Source organism: Bombina bombina, chromosome 6, assembly GCF_027579735.1.
Source record: "Bombina bombina isolate aBomBom1 chromosome 6, aBomBom1.pri, whole genome shotgun sequence".
NCBI lineage: Eukaryota > Metazoa > Chordata > Amphibia > Anura > Bombinatoridae > Bombina > Bombina bombina.
This window is the reverse complement of record NC_069504.1, coordinates 620,056,427-620,082,876: the sequence shown is the minus strand read 5'-3', so window position 1 is coordinate 620,082,876 and position 26,450 is coordinate 620,056,427. Positions and strand designations below refer to the sequence as shown.

The following is a 26,450-nucleotide window of genomic DNA, read 5'->3' as shown; positions in this document are numbered from 1 at the left end:
TCCGACGATTCAAGTAGATCAAAAGACCAGAGATTCACTCCGTTGGTGGCTGATCCTGGACAACCTGTCACAGGGAATGAGCTTCCGCAGACCAGAGTGGGTCATTGTCACGACCGACGCCAGTCTGGTGGGCTGGGGCGCGGTCTGGGAACCCCTGAAAGCTCAGGGTCTATGGTCTCGGGAAGAATCTCTTCTCCCGATAAACATTCTGGAACTGAGAGCGATATTCAATGCTCTCAAAGCTTGGCCTCAACTAGCAAAGGCCAAATTCATAAGGTTTCAATCAGACAACATGACGACTGTTGCATATATCAACCATCAGGGGGGAACAAGGAGTTTCCTGGCGATGGAGGAAGTGACCAAGATAATTCAATGGGCGGAGGATCACTCCTGCCACTTGTCTGCAATCCACATCCCAGGAGTGGAAAATTGGGAAGCGGATTTTCTGAGTCGTCAGACATTCCATCCGGGGGAGTGGGAACTCCATCCGGAAATCTTTGCCCAAATAACTCAATTATGGGGCATTCCAGACATGGATCTGATGGCGTCTCGTCAGAACTTCAAGGTTCCTTGCTACGGGTCCAGATCCAGGGATCCCAAGGCGACTCTAGTAGATGCACTAGTAGCACCTTGGACCTTCAACCTAGCTTATGTATTCCCACCGTTTCCTCTCATTCCCAGGCTGGTAGCCAGGATCAATCAGGAGAGGGCTTCGGTGATCTTGATAGCTCCTGCGTGGCCACGCAGGACTTGGTATGCAGACCTGGTGAATATGTCATCGGCTCCACCATGGAAGCTACCTTTGAGACAGGACCTTCTTGTTCAAGGTCCATTCAAACATCCGAATCTGGTCTCCCTCCAACTGACGGCTTGGAGATTGAACGCTTGATTTTATCAAAGCGTGGGTTTTCAGATTCTGTAATAGATACTATGATTCAGGCTAGAAAGCCTGTAACTAGAAAAATTTACCATAAAATATGGAAAAAATATATCTGTTGGTGTGAATCTAAAGGATTCCCATGGAACAAGATAAAAAATTCCTAAGATTCTATCCTTTCTACAAGAAGGTTTGGAGAAAGGATTATCCTCAAGTTCTCTGAAGGGACAGATCTCTGTTTTATCTGTTTTACTTCACAAAAGACTGGCAGCTGTGCCAGATGTTCAAGCATTTGTTCAGGCTCTGGTTAGGATCAAGCCTGTTTACAGACCTTTGACTCCTCCCTGGAGTCTAAATCTAGTTCTTTCAGTTCTTCAAGGGGTTCCGTTTGAACCCTTACATTCCGTAGATATTAAGTTATTATCTTGGAAAGTTTTGTTTTTGGTTGCAATTTCTTCTGCTAGAAGAGTTTCAGAGTTATCTGCTCTGCAGTGTTCTCCGCCCTATCTGGTGTTCCATGCAGATAAGGTGGTTTTGCGTACTAAGCCTGGTTTTCTTCCGAAAGTTGTTTCCAACAAAAATATTAACCAGGAGATAGTTGTACCTTCTTTGTGTCCGAATCCAGTTTCAAAGAAGGAACGTTTGTTACACAATTTGGACGTAGTCCGTGCTCTAAAATTCTATTTAGAGGCTACTAAAGATTTCAGACAAACATCTTCTTTGTTTGTTGTTTATTCTGGTAAAAGGAGAGGTCAAAAAGCAACTTCTACCTCTCTTTCTTTTTGGCTTAAAAGCATTATCCGATTGGCTTATGAGACTGCCGGACGGCAGCCTCCTGAAAGAATCACAGCTCACTCCACTAGGGCTGTGGCTTCCACATGGGCCTTCAAGAACGAGGCTTCTGTTGACCAGATATGTAAGGCAGCGACTTGGTCTTCTCTGCACACTTTTGCCAAATTTTACAAATTTGATACTTTTGCTTCTTCGGAGGCTATTTTTGGGAGAAAGGTTTTGCAAGCTTTGGTGCCTTCCGTTTAGGTGACCTGATTTGCTCCCTCCCTTCATCCGTGTCCTAAAGCTTTGGTATTGGTTCCCACAAGTAAGGATGACGCCGTGGACCGGACACACCTATGTTGGAGAAAACAGAATTTATGCTTACCTGATAAATTACTTTCTCCAACGGTGTGTCCGGTCCACGGCCCGCCCTGGTTTTTTTTAATCAGGTCTGATGAATTATTTTCTCTAACTACAGTCACCACGGTATCATATGGTTTCTCCTATGCATATTTCCTCCTGTCCGTCGGTCGAATGACTGGGGTAGGCGGAGCCTAGGAGGGATCATGTGACCAGCTTTGCTGGGCTCTTTGCCATTTCCTGTTGGGGAAGAGAATATCCCCACAAGTAAGGATGACGCCGTGGACCGGACACACCGTTGGAGAAAGTAATTTATCAGGTAAGCATAAATTCTGTTTTTTTCCTTTTAATGATTTAGATAGAGCGAGCAGTTTTAAGCAACTTTATAATTTACACCTATTAATTTGTCTTTGTTCTCTTGCTATCTTAATTTGAAAACGAAGGCATCTAAGCTTTTTTTTTGTTCAGTACTGTTGACAGCACTTTTTTATTGGTGGATGAATTTATCCACCAATCAGCAAGAACAACCCAGGTTGTTCACCAAAAATGGGCCGGCATCTAAACTTAATTTTTTTCATTTCAAATAAAGATACCAAGAGAATGAAGAAAATTTGATAATAGGAGTAAATTAGAAATTTGCTTAAAATGTCATGCTTTATCTGAATCACGAAAGAAAACATTTGGGTTCAGTGTCCCTTTAATTTATGTTCTGATGTCTCACACAGGAGACCCAAGCTGTCAGACTGCTGAGGAGTTCTCTTGGGCCCGGTCCTTAGCAGGCCCTACTACAGCTTCTCAGGGTGTGACTGATGTGGACATCCCTGTCCAGCAGCACATTGATATGGAGAGCAGCTTAGCTACAGCTGGGGTGGGTTGTATAACCGATGACTTTATGGCCCGCATTGTGGCGGCTGTGTCTGCTGCCCTGAACGCTAGAGAGGTATCAAGGAAAAGGATGAGAAACGTTAAACCTTGTTCTCCAACACACAGCCCTGGTGTGACGGCTGAGGCTGGGACCGATAGTATTGGCCAACCTTCTGAGGACGACCCCTGAGTTAGCTCTGAAGGTCAAATTTCTTCGTCTGACCCTTCTGATGTTGAGTCATAATAGGTCTCTGAGGAGGGGAAGATTAGGCTCAAAGCTGATCAACTTCGGCTCCTGCTGAAGAAGGTTCTGTCTACCCTTGGTGATCTGTTGGAAAAGCCGCCTGAGGAGGATCAGGTTAAAAAACAGGAATCAGTGTTTAGACCTAGGACTAGTGCTTTGGAGGTTTTTCTAGTGCCCACAACTATTGTTGAAATCATCTCTAAGGAATGGGAAAGCTGGGACCCCTTTTTTTGCTCCTTTGTCGGCCTTTAAGATATCCTTTCCCATTCTACACGCCAATGTGGAGGTCTGGAACAGTGTCCTGAAGGTAGATGGTGTTATCTCCACTTTGGCCAAGCGTACTATCACGCTTGAGGACAGCACTTCATTTAAGGTTCTCCTAGATAGAAGGCTTGAGGGACACCTCAGACGACTTTCTCGACGCTGACGCCCTGTCCCATCCTGCAGTGGAAATAGCTGCTGTCACGGGGGCGGCTAAGTTCTGTTGTGAACCCTTAGGGGAACAGATTATTGTGGAAACTCCCCTGGAGGAGATTCAGGATCATATTTGATCTTTGAAGCTGGCAAATACTTTAGTCAGGGATGCTATTCTGCTAATTATTCGCATTAATGCTCAGAATGCCAGTTTTGCGGTTCTGGCTTGGAGGGCCCAGTGGCTTAGAGACATTGTCCGCAGACCATGATCTAAGTCTCGATTTGTTATCCTTGTTGTTTAAGGACAAGTCTCTGTTTGGTCTGGGCCTGGATTCCATTATCGCTACTATTACAGATGGAAAGGGAGCTTTCCTGGCTTAATATAAGAAGGCTAAGCCTAAGAATCTTCGGCGGAGCGTTTTCGTTTCTTTCGTCCGAACAGAAGTCAGAGGAGAGTAGAGAAACCTTAGTCTCCCTGGGCAACCTGGAAGCCTACCCAAGGGTGGAATAAGAACAAGCAGCCTAAAAAGACTACCCAGGACAACAAGTCAGCATGACCGGTTTGCCCCCAACCTGGGAACAGGTCGTGTAGTGGAAAGACTCTCTCCTTATTTCAGAGGGAATAATCTCTCTCCTTCCAGGACCGTTGGGTTCTGGATATTGTCCGCCAAGGGTTACAGAATAGGTTTTCAGTCTCATTCTCCGGGGCACCATCTCTTACTGTTAAGGGTCTCAGGAAATCCTGAAAAGAGTGAGGCTCTGCTCCGTTGCATGGATAAACTCCTCGCCATGGGCTAGGAGGTTCCCCCAGCAGAAAGAACATGGTTCTCTTCCAAATTCTTTGTAGTTCCCAAAAAAGAGGGCACGTTCCGCCCCATTTTGGATTTGAAGGGACTCAACAAATTCGTAAGGGTTCCCACCTTCAAGATGGAAACGATAAGGTCCATTGTTCCCACAGTTCAAGAGGGTCAGTTCATGTCCACATTAGACTTAAAGGACGCGTACCTTCATACACAAATCCACAGGGTTCATTACTGTTTCCTCCAATTTTGCTTTCTTAGACAAGCACTACCAGTTTTTTTCATGCTTCCTTTTAGATTGACTTCAGCTCCACAAGTGTTTAACAAAGTGCTGGGGGCTTTACTAGCTGCGGTTAGTCTGCAGGGAAGCTCCATCCTTTCCAGTGGCTCAAAATCACCCATAGAGGTTAGTCTCGTGTCCTCAGGCGCATGGTTGGAAGGTCAACCTAGAAAAGAGCTCTCTCTCTCTCTCTCTGGGAACAATCCATAGACTCGTTTAGTATACACGTCTATCTCACATATCAGCGCAGGACGAAGCTTCAGAAGGCTTGCCTCCTGCTTCAGTCCAATACCTATACTTTGGTAGCACAATGCATGAAGGTGGTAGGTCTCATGGTTGCGGCATCACATGCTATACCGTTTGCTCAATTTCATGTGAGACCACTACAGTTGTGTATGCTCAGACAGTGGAATGGAGACCATTTAGGACTATCTCAGCTCATCTATCTGGATGCTCAGAGGAGAGAGATTCTTGCCTGGTTGCCAGCTCCAGTTCTTTATAGAAATTAGTTTCTGTTGCCCCCTCCTGGGTAATAATCACCACAGATGCAAGTCTTTCCAGCTGGGTGGGGGGGGCGGTGTGGGGCTCTCCCGATCAACATTCTTGAGTTGAGGGCTATATAAAACGTGCTTCTAGTGTGGCCTCAATTGGGTTTCTCCCGGTATATCCGATTTCAGTCAGTCAACATCATGACCGTGACCTACATCAACAATCAGGGTGGCACACTGAGTTCGCTGGCAATGCAGGGGGTGTCCTGAATTTTGCAGTGGGCGGAGAGACATTGTCAGGTTTCAGCTATCAACATCCCAGGTGTGCAGAATTGGGATGCGGATTTCCTGAGCAGGCAGACTGTTCACTCATTTTCTGGTGATGGCTCGCAGATGGGGTGTTCTAGCTATGGATCTTATGGCTTCTGGCTTTAAAGGACCAGTCAACACTGTAGATTTGCATAATCAACAAATGCATGATAAGAAGACAATGGAATAGCACTTAGTCTGAACTTGTGCTAAATTGTGTTAAATAAATTGCAAAGTTATGTGTATTTCCACTCCCCCTGTATCATGTGACAGCCATCAGCCAATCACAAATGCATATACGTATATGCTGTGAATTCTTGCACATGCTCAGGAGTTATGGACTCAAAAAGTGTAAATATAAAAAGACTGTGCACATTTTGTTAATGGAAGTAAATTGGAAAGTTGTTTAAAATTGCATGCTGTGTCTGAATCATGAAGTTTAATTTTGACTTGAGTGTCCCTTTAATGCCAAGCTCCCAAGGTACGAATCGAGGTCCAAAGATCCCCATGGAAATTCAATTTGGTTTATCTGTTCCCACTGGTTGTTCTTCTGTCCTGAGTTGTTGACCGGATCAAGCAGGACAGGATACCAACTATTGTGATAGCGCCTGTGTGGCCACGCAGCACCTGATATGCAGACCTAGTGAGATTGTCTGTCTGCTCTTTTTTGGCGGTTGCCTCTTTGTCAGGATCTGCTTACTCAAGGAATGTTCCTTTACCAAAATCTAGATACTCCTGAGGCTAACCTGGAGATTGAAAGGTTGATTTCTCCAACATTGGTGTGTCCGGTCCACGGCGTCATCCTTACTTGTGGGAATATCTCTTCCCCAACAGGAAATGGCAAAGAGTCCCAGCAAAGCTGGCCATATAGTCCCTCCTAGGCTCCGCCCACCCCAGTCATTCTCTTTGCCGTTGCACAGGCAACATCTCCACGGAGATGGTTAAGAGTTTTTTGGTGTTTAAATGTAGTTTTTATTCTTCTATCAAGTGTTTGTTATTTTAAAATAGTGCTGGTATGTACTATTTACTCTGAAACAGAAAAGGATGAAGATTTCTGTTTGTGAGAGGAAGATGATTTTAGCAGACAGTAACTAAAATCGATTGCTGTTTCCACATAGGACTGTTGAGATGAAGTAACTTCAGTTGGGGGAAACAGTTAGCAGACTTTTCTACTTAAGGTATGACTAGCCATATTTCTAACAAGACCATGTAATGCTGGAAGGCTGTCATTTCCCCTCATGGGGACCGGTAAGCCATTTTCTTAGTCAAACAAACAGAATAAAGGGCTTATTATGGGCTAAAAAACTGGTAGACATTTTTATGGGCTAAATCGATTGCTTTATTTGGGCATTTTATTCATATTTATGCTGACAATTTGCATTTATAAACTTGGGGAACGTTTATTAAACAGCAGGCACTGTGTTAGACACCTTTTCCAGTCAGGGGGCCTTCCTAGTTGTAGACTGAGCCTCATTTTCGCGCCATTACTGCGCAGTTGATTTTTGAGAGCAGGGCATGCAGATGCATGTGTGAGGATCTAGAAATTGCTGGAAAAGCTCCTAGAAGGTGTCAATTGGTATCGTATTCCCCTCTGGGCTTGGTTGGGTCTCAGTAAAGACTATAGCTGGGACTGTATAGGGGTTAAATTTATAAACGGCTCCGGTTCCGTTATTTTAAGGGTTAAAGCTCTGAAATTTGGTGTGCAATACTATTAATGCTTTAAGACACTGGTGAAATTTTGGTAATTTTTGAACAATTCCTTCATACTTTTTCACATATTCAGTAATAAAGTGTTTTCTGTTTAAAATTTAAAGAGACAGTAACGGTTTTGTTTTAAAAAGTTTTTTTGTGCTTTGTTGACAAGTTTAAGCCTGTTTAACATGTCTGTACCTTCAGATAAGCTATGTTCTATATGTATGAAAGCCCATGTGTCTCCCCATTTAAATTTATGTGATAATTGTGCCATAGCGTCCAAACAAAGTAAGGACAGTACTGCCACAGATAATGAAATTGCCCAAGATGATTCCTCAGATGAGGGGAGTAAACATGATACTACATCATCTCCTACTGTGTCTACGCCAGTTTTGCCCACGCAGGAGGCCCCTAGTACATCTAGTACGCCAATGCTTATTACCATGCAACAATTAACGGCTGTAATGGATAACTCCATAGCAAATATTTTATCCAAAATGCCTAATTATCAGAGAAAGCGCGATTGCTCTGTTTTAAACACTGAAGAGCAGGAGGGCGCTGATGATAATTGTTCTGTCATACCCTCACACCAATCTGAAGGGGCCATGAGGGAGGTTTTGTCAGATGGAGAAATTTCAGATTCAGGAAAAATTTCTCAACAAGCTGAACCTGATGTTGTGACATTTAAATTTAAATTAGAACACCTCCGCGCACTGCTTAAGGAGGTGTTATCTACTCTGGATGATTGTGACAACTTGGTCATTCCAGAGAAATTATGCAAGATGGACAAGTTCCTAGAGGTTCCGGTGCACCCCAACGCTTTTCCTATACCCAAGCGGGTGGCGGACATAGTAAATAAAGAGTGGGAAAAGCCCGGCATACCTTTTGTTCCCCCCCCTATATTTAAGAAATTATTTCCTATGGTCGTCCCCAGAAAGGACTTATGGCAGACAGTCCCCAAGGTCGAGGGGGCAGTTTCTACTCTAAACAAACGCAATACTATTCCTATTGAAGATAGTTGTGCTTTCAAAGATCCTATGGATAAAAAATTGGAAGGTTTGCTTAAAAAGATTTTTGTACAGCAAGGTTACCTTCTACAACCAATTTCGTGCATTGTTCCTGTCACTACAGCAGCGTGGTTCTGGTTCGAGGAACTAGAAAAGTCGCTCAGTAGAGAGACTCCATATGAGGAGGTTATGGACAGAGTTCACGCACTTAAATTGGCTAACTCTTTTATTTTAGATGCCGCTTTGCAATTAGCTAGATTAGCGGCGAAAAATTCAGGGTTTGCTATCGTAGCGCGCAGAGCGCTTTGGCTAAAGTCTTAGTCAACGGATGTGTCATCCAAGACAAAATTGCTTGACATCCCTTTCAAAGGTAAAACTCTATTTGGACCAGAATTGAAAGAGATTATTTCAGACATCACTGGGGGAAAGGGCCACGCCCTTCCACAAGATAGGTCTTTCAAGGCTAAAAATAAGTCTAATTTTCGTTCCTTTCGCAATTTCAGGAACGGACCGGCCTCTAATTCTGCATCCTCTAAGCAAGAGGGTAATGCCTCACAACCCAAACCAGCCTGGAAACCGATGCAAGGCTGGAACAAGGGTAAGCAGGCCAAGAAGCCTGCCGCTGCTAACAAAACAGCATGAAGGAGTAGCCCCCGATCCGGGACCGGATCTAGTGGGGGGCAGACTCTTTCTCTTTGCTCAGGCTTGGGCAAGAGATGTTCAGGATCCCTGGGCGCTAGAAATAGTTTCTCAGGGTTATCTTCTGGAATTCAAGGAACTACCCCCAAGGGGAAGGTTCCACATGTCTCACTTATCCTCAAACCAAATAAAGAGACAGGCGTTCTTACATTGTGTAGAAGACCTGCTAAAGATGGGAGTGATACACCCAGTTCCAATGAAGGAACAAGGAATGGGATTTTACTCAAATCTGTTCGTAGTTCCCAAAAAAGAGGGAACCTTCAGACCAATTCTGGATTTAAAGATCCTAAACAAATTTCTCAGGGTACCATCGTTCAAAATGGAAACCATTCGAACGATTCTACCCACTATCCAGGAAAGTCAATTTATGACTACCGTGGATCTAAAGGATGCGTACCTACATATTCCTATCCACAAAGAACATCATCAGTTCCTAAGGTTCGCTTTTCTGGACAAGCATTACCAGTTTGTGGCCCTCCCATTCGGGTTGGCCACTGCTCCAAGGATTTTCACAAAGGTGCTAGGGTCCCTTCTAGCGGTTCTAAGACCGAGGGGCATTGCAGTAGTACCTTACTTGGACGACATTCTAATACAAGCGTCGTCCCTGTCAAAAGCAAAGGCTCATACAGACTTCGTTCTGGCCTTTCTCAGATCACACGGATGGAAGGTGAACATAGAGAAAAGTTCTCTGTCCCCGTCGACAAGAGTTCCCTTCTTGGGAACAATAATAGATTCCTTAGAAATGAGGATTTTTCTGACAGAGGTCAGAAAATTAAAACTTCTAAGCTCTTGTCAAGTTCTTCATTCTGTTCCTCGTCCTTCCATAGCGCAGTGCATGGAAGTAGTAGGGTTGATGGTTGCAGCAATGGACATAGTTCCTTTTGCACGAATTCATCTAAGACCATTACAACTGTGCATGCTCAAACAGTGGAATGGGGACTATACAGACTTGTCTCCAATGATTCAAGTAGATCAGAAGACCAGAGATTCACTCCGTTGGTGGCTGATCCTGGACCATCTGTCCCAGGGAATGAGCTTCCGCAGACCAGAGTGGGTCATTGTCACGACCGACGCCAGTCTAGTGGGCTGGGGCGCGGTCTGGGAATCCCTGAAAGCTCAGGGTCTATGGTCTCGGGAAGAGTCCCTTCTCCCGATAAACATTCTGGAACTGAGAGCGATATTCAATGCTCTCAGGGCTTGGCCTCAGCTAGCAAAGGCCAGATTCATAAGGTTCCAATCAGACAACATGACGACCGTTGCGTATATCAATCATCAGGGGGGAACAAGGAGTTCCCTGGCGATGAAAGAAGTGACCAAAATAATTCAATGGGCGGAGGATCACTCCTGCCACCTGTCTGCGATCCACATCCCAGGTGTGGAAAACTGGGAGGCGGATTTTCTGAGTCGTCAGACATTCCATCCGGGGGAGTGGGAACTCCATCCGGAGATCTTTGCCCAAATAACTCAATTATGGGGCATTCCAGACATGGATCTGATGGCGTCTCGTCAGAACTTCAAGGTTCCTTGCTACGGGTCCAGATCCAGGGATCCCAAGGCGACTCTAGTAGATGCACTAGTAGCACCTTGGACCTTCAAACTAGCTTATGTATTTCCACCGTTTCCTCTCATTCCCAGGCTGGTAGCCAGGATCAATCAGGAGAGGGCCTCGGTGATCTTGATAGCTCCTGCGTGGCCACGCAGGACTTGGTATGCAGACCTGGTGAATATGTCATCGGCTCCACCATGGAAGCTACCTTTGAGACAGGACCTTCTTGTTCAGGGTCCATTCGAACATCCAAATCTGGTCTCCCTCCAGCTGACGACTTGGAGATTGAACGCTTGATTCTATCGAAGCGTGGGTTTTCAGATTCTGTGATAGATACTCTGGTTCAGGCCAGAGAACCGGTAACTAGAAAGATTTACCATAACATATGGAAAAGATATATCTGTTGGTGTGAATCCAAAGGATTCCCATGGAATAAGATTAAAATTCCTAAGATTCTCTCCTTTCTACAAGAAGGTTTGGAAAAAGGATTATCTGCAAGTTCTCTAAAGGGACAGATCTCTGCTTTATCTGTCTTACTACACAAAAGACTGGCAGCCGTGCCAGATGTTCAAGCATTTGTTCAGGCTCTGGTTAGGATCAAGCCTGTTTACAGACCTTTGACTCCTCCCTGGAGTCTAAATCTAGTTCTTTCAGTTCTTCAAGGGGTTCCGTTTGAACCTTTACATTCCATAGATATTAAGTTACTATCTTGGAAAGTTTTGTTTTTGGTTGCAATTTCTTCTGCTAGAAGAGTTTCAGAGTTATCTGCTCTGCAGTGTTCTCCACCCTATCTGGTGTTCCATGCAGATAAGGTGGTTTTGCGTACTAAGCCTGGCTTTCTTCCAAAAGTTGTTTCCAACAAAAATATTAACCAGGAGATAGTTGTACCTTCTTTATGTCCGAATCCAGTTTCAAAGAAGGAACGTTTGTTACACAATTTGGACGTAGTCCGTGCCCTAAAATTCTATTTAGAGGCTACTAAAGATTTCAGACAAACATCTTCCTTGTTTGTTGTTTATTCTGGTAAAAGGAGAGGTCAAAAAGCGACTTCTACCTCTCTTTCCTTTTGGCTTAAAAGCATCATCCGATTGGCTTATGAGACTGCCGGACGGCAGCCTCCTGAAAGAATCACAGCTCACTCCACTAGGGCTGTGGCTTCCACATGGGCCTTCAAGAACGAGGCTTCTGTTGACCAGATATGTAAGGCAGCGACTTGGTCTTCACTGCACACTTTTGCCAAATTTTACAAATTTGATACTTTTGCTTCTTCGGAGGCTATTTTTGGGAGAAAGGTTTTGCAAGCTGTGGTGCCTTCCGTTTAGGTGACCTGATTTGCTCCCTCCCTTCATCCGTGTCCTAAAGCTTTGGTATTGGTTCCCACAAGTAAGGATGACGCCGTGGACCGGACACACCAATGTTGGAGAAAACAGAATTTATGCTTACCTGATAAATTACTTTCTCCAACGGTGTGTCCGGTCCACGGCCCGCCCTGGTTTTTTAATCAGGTCTGATGAATTATTTTCTCTAACTACAGTCACCACGGTACCATATGGTTTCTCCTATATATATTTCCTCCTGTCCGTCGGTCGAATGACTGGGGTGGGCGGAGCCTAGGAGGGACTATATGGCCAGCTTTGCTGGGACTCTTTGCCATTTCCTGTTGGGGAAGAGATATTCCCACAGGTAAGGATGACGCCGTGGACCGGACACACCGTTGGAGAAAGTAATTTATCAGGTAAGCATAAATTCTGTTTTTGTCTGTGAGGCTTTTCTGGAGCTGTGGTCAATTACTCTTATTCAGGCTTGCAAGCCAGTCACCAGGCGTTTACAAGGTCTGGAGAACTTATCTTCACTGTTTCTCTAGGAGGTTCTGGAGAAGGACCTGTCGGCCAGTTCTATAAGGGGTCAAAACTCTGCCCTTTTGGATTTGGTTCATAAGAAGTTGGTTAGTTTGCCGGATGTTAAAGAGTTTGTTCAGGCTTTGGCCTGAATTAGATATGTGTTTAAGCCCCTCCGTGGAGCTTCAATTTAGTTCTTAAAGGGACAGTCAACTCCAAAATTAGCATTGTTTAAAAATATATTACCCATTCCTCAGTTTTGCACAGCCAACATGGTTATATTAATATACTTTTTACCTCTGTGATTACCTTGTATCTAAGCCTCTTTTAACAGCCCCCTGATCACATGGCTATTTATTATCTATTGACTTGCATTTTAGCCAATTAGTGCAGTGTCATCCATAACCCACGGCGTGAGCGCAATCTTATCTATATGGCCACATGAACTAGCAGTCTCCTGTTGTGAAAAGCAAATAAAAAAGCATGCGATAAGAGGCTGTCTGTAGTGGCTTACAAAAAGGCATAAATCTAGAGGTTTAAATCTTATAATATATAATAATACAACAATGTTGGTTGTGCAAAGCTGGGGAATAGGTAGTAAAGGCGTTTGTCTATCTTTTATAAACCATAACAATTTTGGTGTTGCCTGTCCCTTTAAGGTTCTTCAGAGAGCTCCGTTTGAGCCTCAGCATTCTGTTGATATTAAGTTGCTCACTTGGAAGGTGGTCTTCCTTTTGGCTGTTTCCTCTGCTTGTTGGGCGTCAGAGCTATCTGGTGATCCATCAGAATAAGGATGTGTTGAGGACTCAACCAGGCTTTCTACCTAAGGTGGTGAATACTCGTAACATCAAACAGGGGCTCGTGGTTCCTTCACTTTGTCCAAACCAGTCTATCTTTTAAGGAGAGACTCTTGCACCATCTGGATGTGGTTAGAGCATTTAAGTTCTACCTTCATGCTACTAAGGATTTTCATCAATCTGCTTCCTTATTCATTCTGTATACCGGTAAGCACAATGGTCAAAAGCCTCTGTCATTACTATTTCCTTTTGGCTGAGAAGTCTGATCAGTACAGCCTACAGGGAAGCGGGTCAGGAGCCCCCTTTGAGAATCACGGCACATTCTACCCTTGCGGTGTCTAATACTTGGGCCCTCAAGAATGAGGAGTAAGTTGAACATATCTGTTAGACTGAAATGTGGTCTTTCTTATGCACTTTCACAAAGTTCTATAATATTGATGTTTTTACCTTGGCAGAGGCATCTTTTGGGAGAAGGGTTCTACAAGCGGTGCCTAGTTCTTAGGACAGCCTCATCCTTTTTTCTTTTCCCATCCGAATATTTGTGAACTCCACAGCTTGGTTATTGGTTTCCCATAAGTTATAAATGTTCTTGTGGACTCTCACTGCCAATAGTAGGAAAACAAAAATTATTCTTAACTAATAATTTCATTCCCCTCTTGGCAGTGAGTCCATGACCCTGCCCAAATATATTTGTGTAGCAGCGGCAGTCATTTGCACCTCTGTACCCCTTGTATCTCTCTTCACTGTTCCTTATCTTCGGCTGAACTACTGGAAGGTAGGCGTAGTAGGAGGGATATTTATAGCCTTACTTGGGGTGTCTTTGCCTCCTCCTGGCAGCCATGAATAGTATTTTCCATAGGTTATGAATGTTCTTGTGGACTCTCACTGCCAAGAAGGAAATTAAATTATTAGGTATGAATACTTTTTGTTTTTGTTGCCAACACTGTAACATTGGAAAGATTACTTAAGTAAATACGTACATGGAATGGAGGGTATATGTTTACCTACTGATTGTCAGGATGCTTGGGCAACATTCCTTTATGGTGACACAGAACAAATTGCTGTCTTCACACCTGTGCACAGTGCAACTCCAACAAGTGCAAAATCTTATTTTTTGTTCAGTTTCTTTCTTAGTGTTAATGAAAGGATAATAGAGTAAAGAGCTAACAGACTCAAATGCTTAGCTGCCATTTGTAAAGAAGTCATTTTAATAGAAATATCAGTTTGCTTTCAAGTACATTAACTACTTAACTCCTTGTTTTAACTTAAAGGGATATCAGTCTGTTGTAATAAAAAAAAAATCACACTAAGCAGAGGGTTATACTTAACTACATATGGCAACTAATTTCTATTATTTAAAAGGATTTTGCCATTTTATTTATTTTTTAACTTAATTTGTTAAGGGTCCATTACTGCCAGTCACAGCAGCACAAGGGGCAGGGCTTTTATACAAGTAAACCGCTAACTGAACGAGAAGAAAGCTGTGGCTGGAGCTTGGCAGCCATTTTCATCTGCTAACAAACTATTATTTAAAAGTTTCATGTAATTATGTCACGCTTATAGATGTGGAACCCATTACAACATGCTTGTCTTTTATATAAAAATAACTAATAAAGAATAAGTATATTGGGTCTAGGTTATCCCTTTCGCATGTCTGCTTCCTTATGTCGCTATAGGCAGCGGCTACACTGAGAATTTCTAAGTGCTTATTTTGCAAGAAAACAAGTACGTTCTGTTTTTTTATTTTTTTATTTAAACATAATCTTTCCTTTTATGTTTACTGTTATTCAAAATGTATTTATTTTACTAAAGGAATACTTTCATATCCATTTAAGTTCAGTTCAAGACTCTCTAGGTTTATTAACAAGAACTGTGTAACGACCATCAGCTACTTTAGGTTCTTTAAAGAATCACCTTGTCTCTCTTGTGCTATTTATTTTTTCCTTTATGATAGGTTGATACTTTGATTGCAGAAGCTAATGTTTCTGCTTCAGGCATCTTCAAGGAATCAATAAGGTGGACACTGCATATTTTTGAAACACAATAGGTTAGTGTTGGCATCAGATTGAAGTTATGGTTGCAGTATATTTAATTTGTAGGCACTATTTTGTTATTACTGTTCTCATATATTAGTCAACTGTAGGAAAGGAAAATAACTTTTCTCCTACATTGGTGTGTCCGGTCCACGGCTTCATCCTTACTTGTGGGATATTCTCATTCCCAACAGGAAATGGCAAAGAGAGCACAACAGCAGAGCTGTCCATATAGCTCCCCCTCTAGCTCCGCCCCCCCAGTCATTCTCTTTGCCGCTCTGTACAAGTAGCATCTCCACGGGGATGGTAAAGAGTATGTGGTGTTCGTTTTTTATTTCTTCTATCAAGAGTTTGTTATTTTAAAATAGTGCCGGTTTGTACTATTTACTCTGCAACAGAAAATGAAGAAGATTTCTGTTCATGAGGAATATGATTTTAGCACCAGTAACTAAAATCATTTGCTGTTCCCACGTAGGATTGTTGAACCAGAGAACTTTCAAGGGGGAACAGTTTGCAGGCTTATCTGCTTCAGGTATGATCAGTCACTATTCTAACAAGACCAAGTAATGCTAGAAGACTGTCAGTTATCCCTTAGGGGATAGGTAAGCCATTTTCTTAGACTCAGTAACCGAATTAAGGCTTATATCTAGGGCTCTATGCTGGTTGACACTATTGTGGGCTAAGTCGTTTGCTTTTTATCATGTTTAAGTGACTTCAAGTGTTTTTTCAAACTTTAAAACACTTTTTGGGTATGTTAGTTGCGCCTGGCAGCCGTTTAGACACCTATTTTGGCCAGAAAGGCCCCTTCACTCTGGATGACAGTGGGAGGAGGCCTCATTTTCGCGCCTCAGTTGCGCAGTTGACTTTCAGCTGAAGGTTCATGCAGCTTCACGTGGGAAGTCAAGAGGCTTAGAAAAGGACTTATAAGAGGTTTATTCGTTTTTTGATAACCCATAAGGAAGGTAAAAGCTGCGGGGGAGACTGTGGCATGGGACTGTAGTGTATTAACCGGTTGATTGCTGTTATCAGCTCCGGTTTGGGCATTTAAGGGTCAATTGTTATAAAACTTGGTGTGCAATACTTTCATAGCTTTAAGACACTACGGTGAAAATTTCAGAAAAATTGTATATTGCTTTGTTGTTTTTCTGACGTTGCAGTAATAAAGTGTGCTCCTTTATTATTTAATAACGTAATTATAGTAACGTTTTTGTCTAAAATTATTTTTTTGCATTAAAAAAGCTGCCTAGGTTTGTCTAACATGTCTGTGCCTTCAGATAGCCTATGTTCTGTGTGCATGGAGGATAAGGTGGTTCCACCATTAAATGTTTGTGCAAATTGTGCCATAGGGTCCAAACAAATAAAGGACAGTACTGTCACATTTAAAAATGTTGCCCAAGATGATTCTTCAAATGAAGGTAGTGGGGATAGTTCATCATCCTCTCCTTCTGTGTCAACGCCAGCTTTGCCTGCGCCAGCGATACCTAGTACATCTGACACGTCTATGGCTGTTACTATGCATCAATTAGTGGCAGTAATGAATAATTCTTTAGAAGCATTTTTATCCAAGCTGCCTGTTTATCCTAGAAAGCGTGATTGCTCAGTTTTATATACAGAGGATGAGCAAGCAGACGCAGGGGATAATTCATCTGTGGTACCCTCACATCAATCTGAGTTGGCGGTGAGGGAGGGCCTGTCTGAGGGAGAAATTTCTGACACAGGAAAGGTTTCTCAGCAGGCAGAGACTGATACCATTGCATTTAAATTTAAACTAGAACACCTCCGCGCCCTACTTAAAGGGACAGTTTACTCAAAAATTTTCTCCCCTTTAATTTGTTCCCAATGATCCACTTTACCTGCTGGAGTGTATTACATTTTTTACAAGTAGCTCCTTTACCCTTATATTGGCATTTGAAATTGTTGATTTAGCATGTGGTATCCCCACCTATTCTGAAAGTTTGTGGCCGCGCGTACTAGCTATAGATAAGCTTTGTAAACACAGCCAGCAGAAGAAATTACACTCCCAGTCGGATATAGCAGAGATAAGGTAATACAATGTTGATTTTCCATTGTTCTCTCAAAGTACTGGTGATTGTTTTAAGGACAGATATAAGATAAAGAAGCAGGTATATGTGCACAATGTGATACAGTAATGAGATCTGATTATACCTACAAGCTCAACCCATTTTATTAGGTTGTGGCTTCAAAACACAAAATCAGAGCTTTAATATACACAAATAAGCCTTAAAAAGCTAATTTTCATACATTTTTTACTCTGCAGTTGGTAAAGAAAGCAATTGTAAACACATTAAGGGAAAAACTATTTTACAGTATACTGTCCCTTTAAGGAGGTGCTAACTACTCTGGATGATTTTGATCCTTTGGTGATTCCAGAAAAATTGTGCAAAATTGATAAATTTTTAGAAGTTCCAGTGCAGTCTGAGGCGTTTCCGATACCCATGAGGGTGGCGGATATAGTGACTAAGGAGTGGGAGAAGCCAGGTGTACCATTTGTTCCCCCTCCTATATTTAAGAAAATGTTCCCCATTGTTGACCCCAGAAGGGACGCATGGCAGACGGTCCCTAAGGTAGAGGGGGCAGTTTCTACATTAGCTAAGCGCACAACTATACCAATAGAGGACAGTTGCGCTGTCAAAGATCCTATGGATAAAACACTAGAAGGTTTACTTAAGAAAATATTTGTTCAGCAAGGTTACCTTCTGCAACCATTTTCGTGCATTATTCCTGTCACCACGGCGGCGTCTTTTTTGGTTCGATGAACTAGAAAATTCGCTTCAGAAAGAGACTCCTTATGAGGAGGTCATGGACAGAATTCATGCACTGAAGTTGGCTAATTCCTTTATTTTAGATGCCGCTTTTCAATTAGCGAAATTAGCGGCGAAAAATTCAGGTTTTGCAATAGTGGCGCGCAGAGCGCTTTGGCTAAAATCTTGGTCGGCGGACGTGTCGTCCAAAAATAAATTACTTAATATTCCTTTCAAGGGTAAGACCCTATTCGGGCCAGAATTGAAAGAGATTATTTCAGACATCACTGGGGGAACGTCCACAGGATAGACCTTTCAAAGCAAAAAATAAGTCTAATTTTCGTTCCTTTCGCAATTTCAGGAACGGACCGGCTTCTAGCTCTACAGCCTCTAGACAAGAGGGTAACTCATCCCAGTCCAAACCAGCATGGAAACCATTGCATGGCTGGAACAAGGGAAAACAGGCCAAGAAGCCTGCTGCTCCAACCAAGTCAGCATGAAAGGATAGCCCCCGATCCGGGACCGGATCTGGTGGGGGGGCAGACTCTCTCTCTTTGTTCAGGCTTGGACAAGAGATGTTCCAGACCCCTGGGCTTTAGAGATTGTCTCTCAGGGGTATCTCCTAGAATTCAAGGAGCTTCCACCAAAGGGAAGGTTTCATCTTTCTCGCTTGTCTTCAGACCAGACAAAGAAACAGGCATTCTTACATTGCGTAGAACAGTGGTTCTCAACCAAAGTGATCTCAAGGCCCGGTAAATTTTAGCTGGACATGTCCAGGGCCCGGTAGATATATATATATATATATATATATATATATATATATATATATATATATATATATATATATATATATATATATATATATATATATATATATATATATATATATATATATATATATATATATATATATATATATATATATATATATTAAGCAGCAGGGATTTGCCCTATCAGTAACTAAGCAGTTCAGTGTGGGTTTAGAGGGGGCCCTGGAGTGTGGGGGGTTCTGGCTCTGAAGGTTGATGGGCCTGTTGGGATTAGGGCAGGGAGGCTACCATGTTCATTTGAATACATTTGGGTCAGTGTGAGACAGTTTTCCTGGGGCCTTGATTGGTCTCAGTCTGCCCCTGGTGTGCAGTGGGGTAAGAGTGTGCAGTGGGGGCATGACAGGCCAGGGCCCACCAGCAGGGCTATCACGGCCCGGTACTGGGCCACGGCCCGGCTGTTGAGAAACCAGGGCGTAGAAGACCTTATCAAAATGGGAGTGATTCACCCAGTTCCAAAAGCAGAACAAGGACTGGGTTTTTACTCAAACCTGTTTGTAGTTCCCAAAAAGGAGGGAACGTTCAGGCCAATTCTGGACTTAAAAATCCTAAACAAATTTCTCAGAGTTCCATCATTCAAGATGGAAACAATTCAAACAATTCTGCCTATGATCCAGGAAGGTCAATATATGACTACTGTGGACCTAAAGGATGCATACCTGCATATTCCAATCCACAAAAATCACCATCAGTTCCTAAGATTCGCCTTTCTGGACAAGCATTACCAGTTTGTGGCCCTTCCCTTCGGGTTGGCCACCACTCCAAGAATTTTCACAAAGGTGCTAGGGTCACTTCTAGCGGTACTAAGACCGCGGGGCATTGCAGTAGCACCTTACCTAGACGACATCTTAATACAGGCGTCGTCTCTTCCCAGAGCCAAGGCTCACACGGATATTGTTCTAGCCTTTCTAAGGTCTCACGGGTGGAAGGTGAACGTAGAAAAAAGTTCTCTGTCCCCGGTCACAAGGGTTCCCTTCCTGGGAACAATAATAGATTCGGCAGAAATGAAAATCTTTCTGACGGAGGTCAGGAAGTCAAAACTCTCAAAAGCTTGTCGAGTTCTTCATGCCATTGCTCAGCCGTCTGTGGCGCAGTGCATGGAGGTTATAGGTCTAATGGTGGCGGCAATGGACATTGTCCCATTTGCCAGAATTCATCTAAGACCACTGCAATTGTGCATGCTCAAGCAATGGAATGGGGATTATGCAGACTTGTCTCCCCAGATACAGATGGACCAGGAAACCAGAGACTCGCTTCTCTGGTGGTTGGCTCAGGATCACCTGTCACAGGGAATGAGTTTCCGCAGACCAGAGTGGATCATTGTCACGACCGACGCCAGTCTCCTAGGCTGGGGCGCGGTGTGGGACTCCCTGAAAGCTCAGGGTCTATGGTCTCGGGAAGAATCTCTTCTCCCTATAAACATTTTGGAACCAAGAGCGATATTCAATACGCTCCTGGCTTGGCCTCAACTAGCGAAGGCCAAGTTCATAAGATTTCAGTCGGACAACATGACGACTGTAGCGTACATCAATCATCAGGGAGGAACGAAGTGTTCCCTGGCGATGAGAGAAGTATCCAAGATCATCAAATGGGCGGAGGATCACTACTGCCATCTATCTGCAATTCACATCCCAGGAGTAGACAACTGGGAGGCGGATTATTTGAGTCGTCAGACTTTCCATCCGGGGGAGTGGGAACTTCACCCGGAGGTCTTTGCCCAGCTAACTCAACTATGGGGCATTCCAGATCTGGATCTGATGGCGTCTCGTCAGAACTCCAAAGTTTCACGCTACGGGTCCAGGTCCAGGGATCCCAAGGCGACATTGGTGGATGCATTGGTGGCGCCTTGGTCATTCAATCTAGTGTATGTCTTTCCACCGTTTCCTCTACTCCCCAGGCTAGTAGCCAGGATCAAACAGGAGAAGGCTTCAGTGATTCTAATAGCTCCTGCGTGGCCACGCAGGACTTGGTATGCAGACCTGGTGAATATGTCATCGGTTACACCATGGAAGCTACCATTGAGACAGGACCTTCTAGTGCAAGGCCCATTCGAACATCCAAACCTAGTTTCTCTGCAGCTGACTGTTTGGAGATTGAACGCTTGATTCTATCTAAGCGTGGGTTTTCGGAATCGGTTATAGATACTCTGGTCCAGGCTAGAAAGCCTGTAACCAGGAGAATTTACCATAAGATATGGCAGAAATATCTCTATTGGTGCGAATCCAAGGGTTACTCATGGAGTAAAATTAGAATTCCAAGGATTCTTTCCTTTCTCCAAGAAGGTTTGGAGAATGGTCTGTCAGCTAGTTCTTTAAAGGGACAGATATCTGCTCTGTCTGTCTTGTTACATAAACGTCTGGCAGCTGTGCCAGATGTTCAGGTGTTCGTACAGGCATTGGTCAGAATCAAGCCTGTCTACAGACCTGTGACTCCTCCATGGAGTCTAAATCTAGTTCTTTCTGTTCTTCAAGGGGTTCCGTTTGAACCTTTACATTCCATAGATATTAAGTTACTATCTTGGAAAGTTTTGTTTTTGGTTGCTATTTCTTCTGCTAGAAGAGTTTCTGAATTGTCTGCTTTGCAGTGCAATTCACCTTATCTGGTGTTCCATACAGATAAGGTTGTTTTTCGTACAAAACCTGGTTTTCTTCCAAAAGTGGTTTCCAATAGGAATATTAACCAGGAGATAGTTGTTCCTTCTCTGTGTCCTAATCCAGTTTCTAAAAAGGAACGCTTGTTACACAATCTAGATGTGGTTCGTGCGTTAAAATTCTATTTAGAAGCAACAAAAGATTTTAGACAGACATCTTCATTGTTTGTCGTCTATTCTGGTAAGAGAGGAGGTCAGAAAGCCACTGCTACCTCTCTTTCCTTCTGGTTAAAAAGCATAATCCGATTGGCTTATGAGACTGCCGGACGGCAGCCTCCTGAACGAATTACTGCTCATTCTACTAGAGCTGTGGCTTCCACATGGGCCTTCAAGAACGAGGCTTTTGTTGAACAGATCTGTAAGGCAGCGACGTGGTCTTCTCTGCATACTTTTGCCAAATTTTACAAATTCGATACTTATGGTTCTTCGGAGGCTATTTTTGGGAGAAAGGTTTTACAAGCAGTGGTGCCTTCCGTTTAGGTTACCTGACTTGTTCCCTCCCTTCATCCGTGTCCTAAAGCTTTGGTATTGGTTCCCACAAGTAAGGATGAAGCCGTGGACCGGACACACCAATGTAGGTGGAAACAGAATTTATGTTTACCTGATAAATTTCTTTCTCCTACAGTGTGTCCGGTCCACGGCCCGCCCTGGCTTTTAGTCAGGTTTATAATATTTGTTTTTTATACACTACAGTCACCACTGCACCCTATGGTTCTCCTTTTTCTCCTGACCGTCGGTCGAATGACTGGGGGGCGAAGCTAGAGGGGGAGCTATATGGACAGCTCTGCTGTTGTGCTCTCTTTGCCATTTCCTGTAGGGAATGAGAATATCCCACAAGTAAGGATGAAGCCATGGACCGGACACACCGTAGGAGAAAGAAATTTATCAGGTAAACATAAATTCTGTTTTCTGGTATATATTTTTGATATAATATATATACAGTAGTAACACTTCAACAAAAATGAAAATGGTATAAATAATGTATAGTGCACAGTCTAACTGGTCCTCAAGAAAGCAGACACTGAATCTCCAGATTCAAATAATTTCCCTAAAAGATAAAGATCCACATGAAAAATATCAGTTTGCATCCTGCAGTTATTACTGGTCTGTGTTACAATAGTTGCATTGAATAATTATTTTAATACGACCAAAAAGACACCATGCATCCCAAGTTCTAAGTAGACATTGTATAATGCAGGTCTTCTGAAATGATACCCATATAAACAAGTAGTAAATTTTACCCCTTGTGACTTCAATGACCAGAACAGATGCTTGCTGCATTATTTTCCCCACTGTCAATTTCTCTTACTCCAATTGATTAAGTTCTATGTGTTTTTGTCTGCCTTTAGATGGACTTTGTCAAGAATGACCTTATCCTTTTAATCAGTAGGTTTATATATTCTCTGTCACAGTACAAACACACAGATGTATTGCAAAGGTTAACCCTTTCAGTGCTAACAATGGCTCTGAACCTTCGCAGAGTTTCCCACTCGTGCTAACGACGGCTCAGAGCCGTCGCTAGCACTCTCCCACCTAGATGGAGATCTGGGGGCTCCTACCCTGGCAATCGGGCCTGTATAGTGACAGGCATCACCGGGGCTTCACGTTATGCGCGGTGACGTCACGCACAATGACGCAATGACGTCACCGCGCAACTTTATTTAAAAATGATAATGTTAAGCATAGGAAAACGGGGCATTCTGCTTAGAAGCCTGTATCTCAGGCATCTAAGCAGCTACAGACTCCCAAGACTCACCATTTAAAAGGTAATCGTCTAACCTTTCCTACAGTGTAAGTCTTAAGGATCTGAATTTTTTTTTTTTTAAAAACAAACAGCAAAAAACCTTAAAACATCTTAGCACCCAGGTGGGAAAGTGCTTTGCACTCAAAGGGTTAAAGGTTTATTCATAAAATTAAATTTGCTCCTGATAGTCTATTTATTTTTCAGATGTGGGAAGAATATCCTGATGTTTATGGGGTTAGGAGGTCAAACAGAAGTAGACAAGAGCCATCTCGATTTAATATTAAACCTGAGGTAAGGAAACTGCAGTAGAAAAGTTTTTAAACAGATTTATGTCATAGTTTAAAAGATTTTGCTTTAAACAGATTCAGGTCCTGTAGATGCAAATATACCCTATACAGCCAAAAGTATGTGGATGCCTGAACATGACACCTAAATTAATTTGTTGGATATCCCATTCCAAAATAATGGACATTAATATGGAGTTGTTTTACTTTTGCGGCTATAGCAGTCGCAAGTCTTCTGGGAAGCCCTGCCACAGGATTTTGGGAGTGTGTCTGGGAATTTGTGCCCTTTCTGCCAAAAAAAGCAGTTGTGAGGTCAGGCACTAATGTTGGATGAGAAAGTCTGACTTGCAATCAGCGTTCCAGTTCATGCCAAAGGTGTTCAGTGGGTTTAAGTTCATGGGTCTCTGTAAGCCACTCAAGTTCCTTCACACCAAAGGTGCCAAACCATGTCTTCATGGACCTCACTTTGTGCACATGGGTGCAGTCCTAGAACAGGAAAGGGCATTCCCCATACTATTGCCACAAAGTTGGAAGAACCCAATTGTTTAAAATGTTTGTAGCATTAAGATGACCTTTCATAATCTAGCACAAACCCTTAAAAACAGCTCCAGACCATGATTCTTCATCCACCAAACTTAACAGTAGGCTCTATGAATTAATGGTATCCACCAGTCCAAGATTTTTCCTTCAGACTGAAGCATGATAGGGAAGCATGATTGTTAACTCCAGAGAACACATTTTCACTTCTCCAGAATCCAGTGGCGATGTGCTTTACAGCACTGATTGGACTTGCTTATGTTAATGTGAACCTTGTGTACAGCTGCTCGGCCATGGAAACCCATTTCATGAAATTCCTGACTCAGTTCTTCCAGTGGCAGTTTAAAACTGAGTGATATAAAAGGTGATAGGCAATGTTTTCATGCTATGTGCTTCAGCACTCAACGATCCTGCTCTATGAGTTTTCATGGTGTACAACTCTGTGGCTGGGCTGTTTTTGCTCTGAGATTCTCCCACTTCATAACAGTAGTATTTACAGCTTACCAGGGTAGATCTAGTAGGGCAGAAATTTCACAAACTGACCGGCAGAGGTTGCATCCTATGACAGTGCCACATTTTAAAGTCGCTGAGCTCTTCCCTATGACCCACTATGCTGCCAATGTTTGTCTATGGAGATTTCATGGCTATTTACTAGATTATATGCACCTGTTAGCAGTGGTGGTGGCTTAAACACCAGAACTCCATAATTAGCAAAGGTGTCCACATACATTTGGCCACATTTTGTGTATATGTATGTATGTCTGTTTATCTCTATATAATATATAATATATATATATATATATATATATATATATATATATATATATATATATATATATATATATATGTGTCAGCAATCGCGATGTAACGTCAGCCACCCAGGGTGCTGCCAAATAAATAGATATTCAAAAGTTCAACAAAGGATGCAATCTCCAGGAATTGTAAATGAGTCACCTTTATTCCATGTGACGTTTCGTGGTTTCACCCCCTTCCTCAGACAGAGAAAATGTGACAAAACAAGTACTCACCCATTCCAGTGACCTTATATACCCTGTGAACCGCTGAACGTCGTGCAGCACACTGTGAAGAGACACATCCTCAGGTATGACCTCATCCACCTGCGACACGGCCCACAGCAGTTCCCATACAAATGAGTGATATATACAATGATTACATAGTGTGTATACCATAAACCAGGATAACAGATGTCCACAATAACATTCAATCCATAACATAATCTCACATATAAAGCATATCCTGACTGAAAACTCAGTCTACAACATCCCTTAACCGGTTACCATGGTAACCACTATACACTATGTATGATCACATAATTTACACTAGCGTATATACATAATATCGCCTCTATAGGAGAAGCAATAGCTATTATACCTCTCACAGCTTCTATTCCTGTGATCAGCGCTTCTAGCTTACACTTTGAGATATATATATATATATATATATATATATATATATATATATATATATATTTTATATATATATATATTATAACCTGGCACTTGCCAGCAGATTGAAAGTAATGTTTAAAAGCAAAACTGAGGGAAGTCAGTTATATTTGGCGCCAAAGGATCAAGCCCAGGACCACAACATGGTCTGCCCCTTCCAGGGACCCTAAACCAGCACCCACACAATGCATACTTTCAAACAAACCAACTGGGAACCTCCCAGGGTGAAACAGGCTTTTGTAACCTCCCCTATGTAAATACAAAACACAGGAATGGACCGCACGTACAGACTGGACTGGGTACACATCCTAAGCCTGTGTGTTGTGTTGATAATATTTGTAATGCTTCCCTGCGGGCTTGTCACCCAGGCTGCTCTGGGGTTAACTGCCTGGGTTGCTGGGAACTTTGCAGCTGGCTGTCTGTTTTCAGGGCAGTGGAGTTTGCTGCGGCTTAGGATGTGTACCCAGTCCAGTCCGTAAGTGCGGTCCGGCTTAGGTTGTGTACCCAGTCCAGTCTGTAAGTGCGGTCCATTCCTGTGATAATACACATACACAGTGCTGTAGATAGTATTTATCCTAGGACAGCTGTCTGTCCAGTCACGCTAACTCTCACTCTAATAGGAGATACCATTGGGTACTACGGCGGTTGCTCATCAATCCTAAGCCAATCACTATCTTCCCATTTCTGTTAAAGAGTCTGTCAGCGTTAGTCATAATAAACTTAAACAAAGCCAGGGGCTCCTTACCTATCTGAATATAGCACTCGCAAGACTAGAATGGGATATAGATATGGATCCTGGACTCTCCCTCTCTTTCATAAGGCAAAATTAGATGCAGTTTATTATAAAAATTATTATAATATCAAAAATTAAGAAAAATAATAACATATGCAAAATATGAAAATGAAAAATGTAAATTTATAAAATAAAAAATGGAAAAAAAAATTTCTTAAATATTTTGCCTCCCAATATTTTTTTTTTAGTTTAAAAAATGGATCAAAAAAAGGCTTTTAAGTTTGTTTACGAAAAAAAAAGGTCTTGTATAAAGAACAAATATTCTGAAGACATCATTTAATATCTCCATAACAATCTCCCAAATCTATAAAAAGCAGTACCAGTCCAGATGGCTGATTAATCCTTTAGATGCCAACGTATCCATT

General features: G+C 42.7%; 1 protein-coding gene across 4 annotated transcripts in view; it reads left to right on the top strand.

Moving 5' to 3' along the window:
- The window catches only part of CHD2 (chromodomain helicase DNA binding protein 2), a 1,035,232-nt gene that overhangs the window by 113,087 nt on the left and 895,695 nt on the right, over positions 1 to 26,450 (top strand). For all 4 annotated transcript variants that reach the window (XM_053717628.1, XM_053717629.1, XM_053717630.1 and 1 more), the window contains one exon: positions 23,210 to 23,296. In XM_053717628.1, coding sequence (XP_053573603.1) covers positions 23,210 to 23,296 — 87 coding nt within the window. The remainder of the gene's footprint in view (positions 1 to 23,209; positions 23,297 to 26,450) is intronic.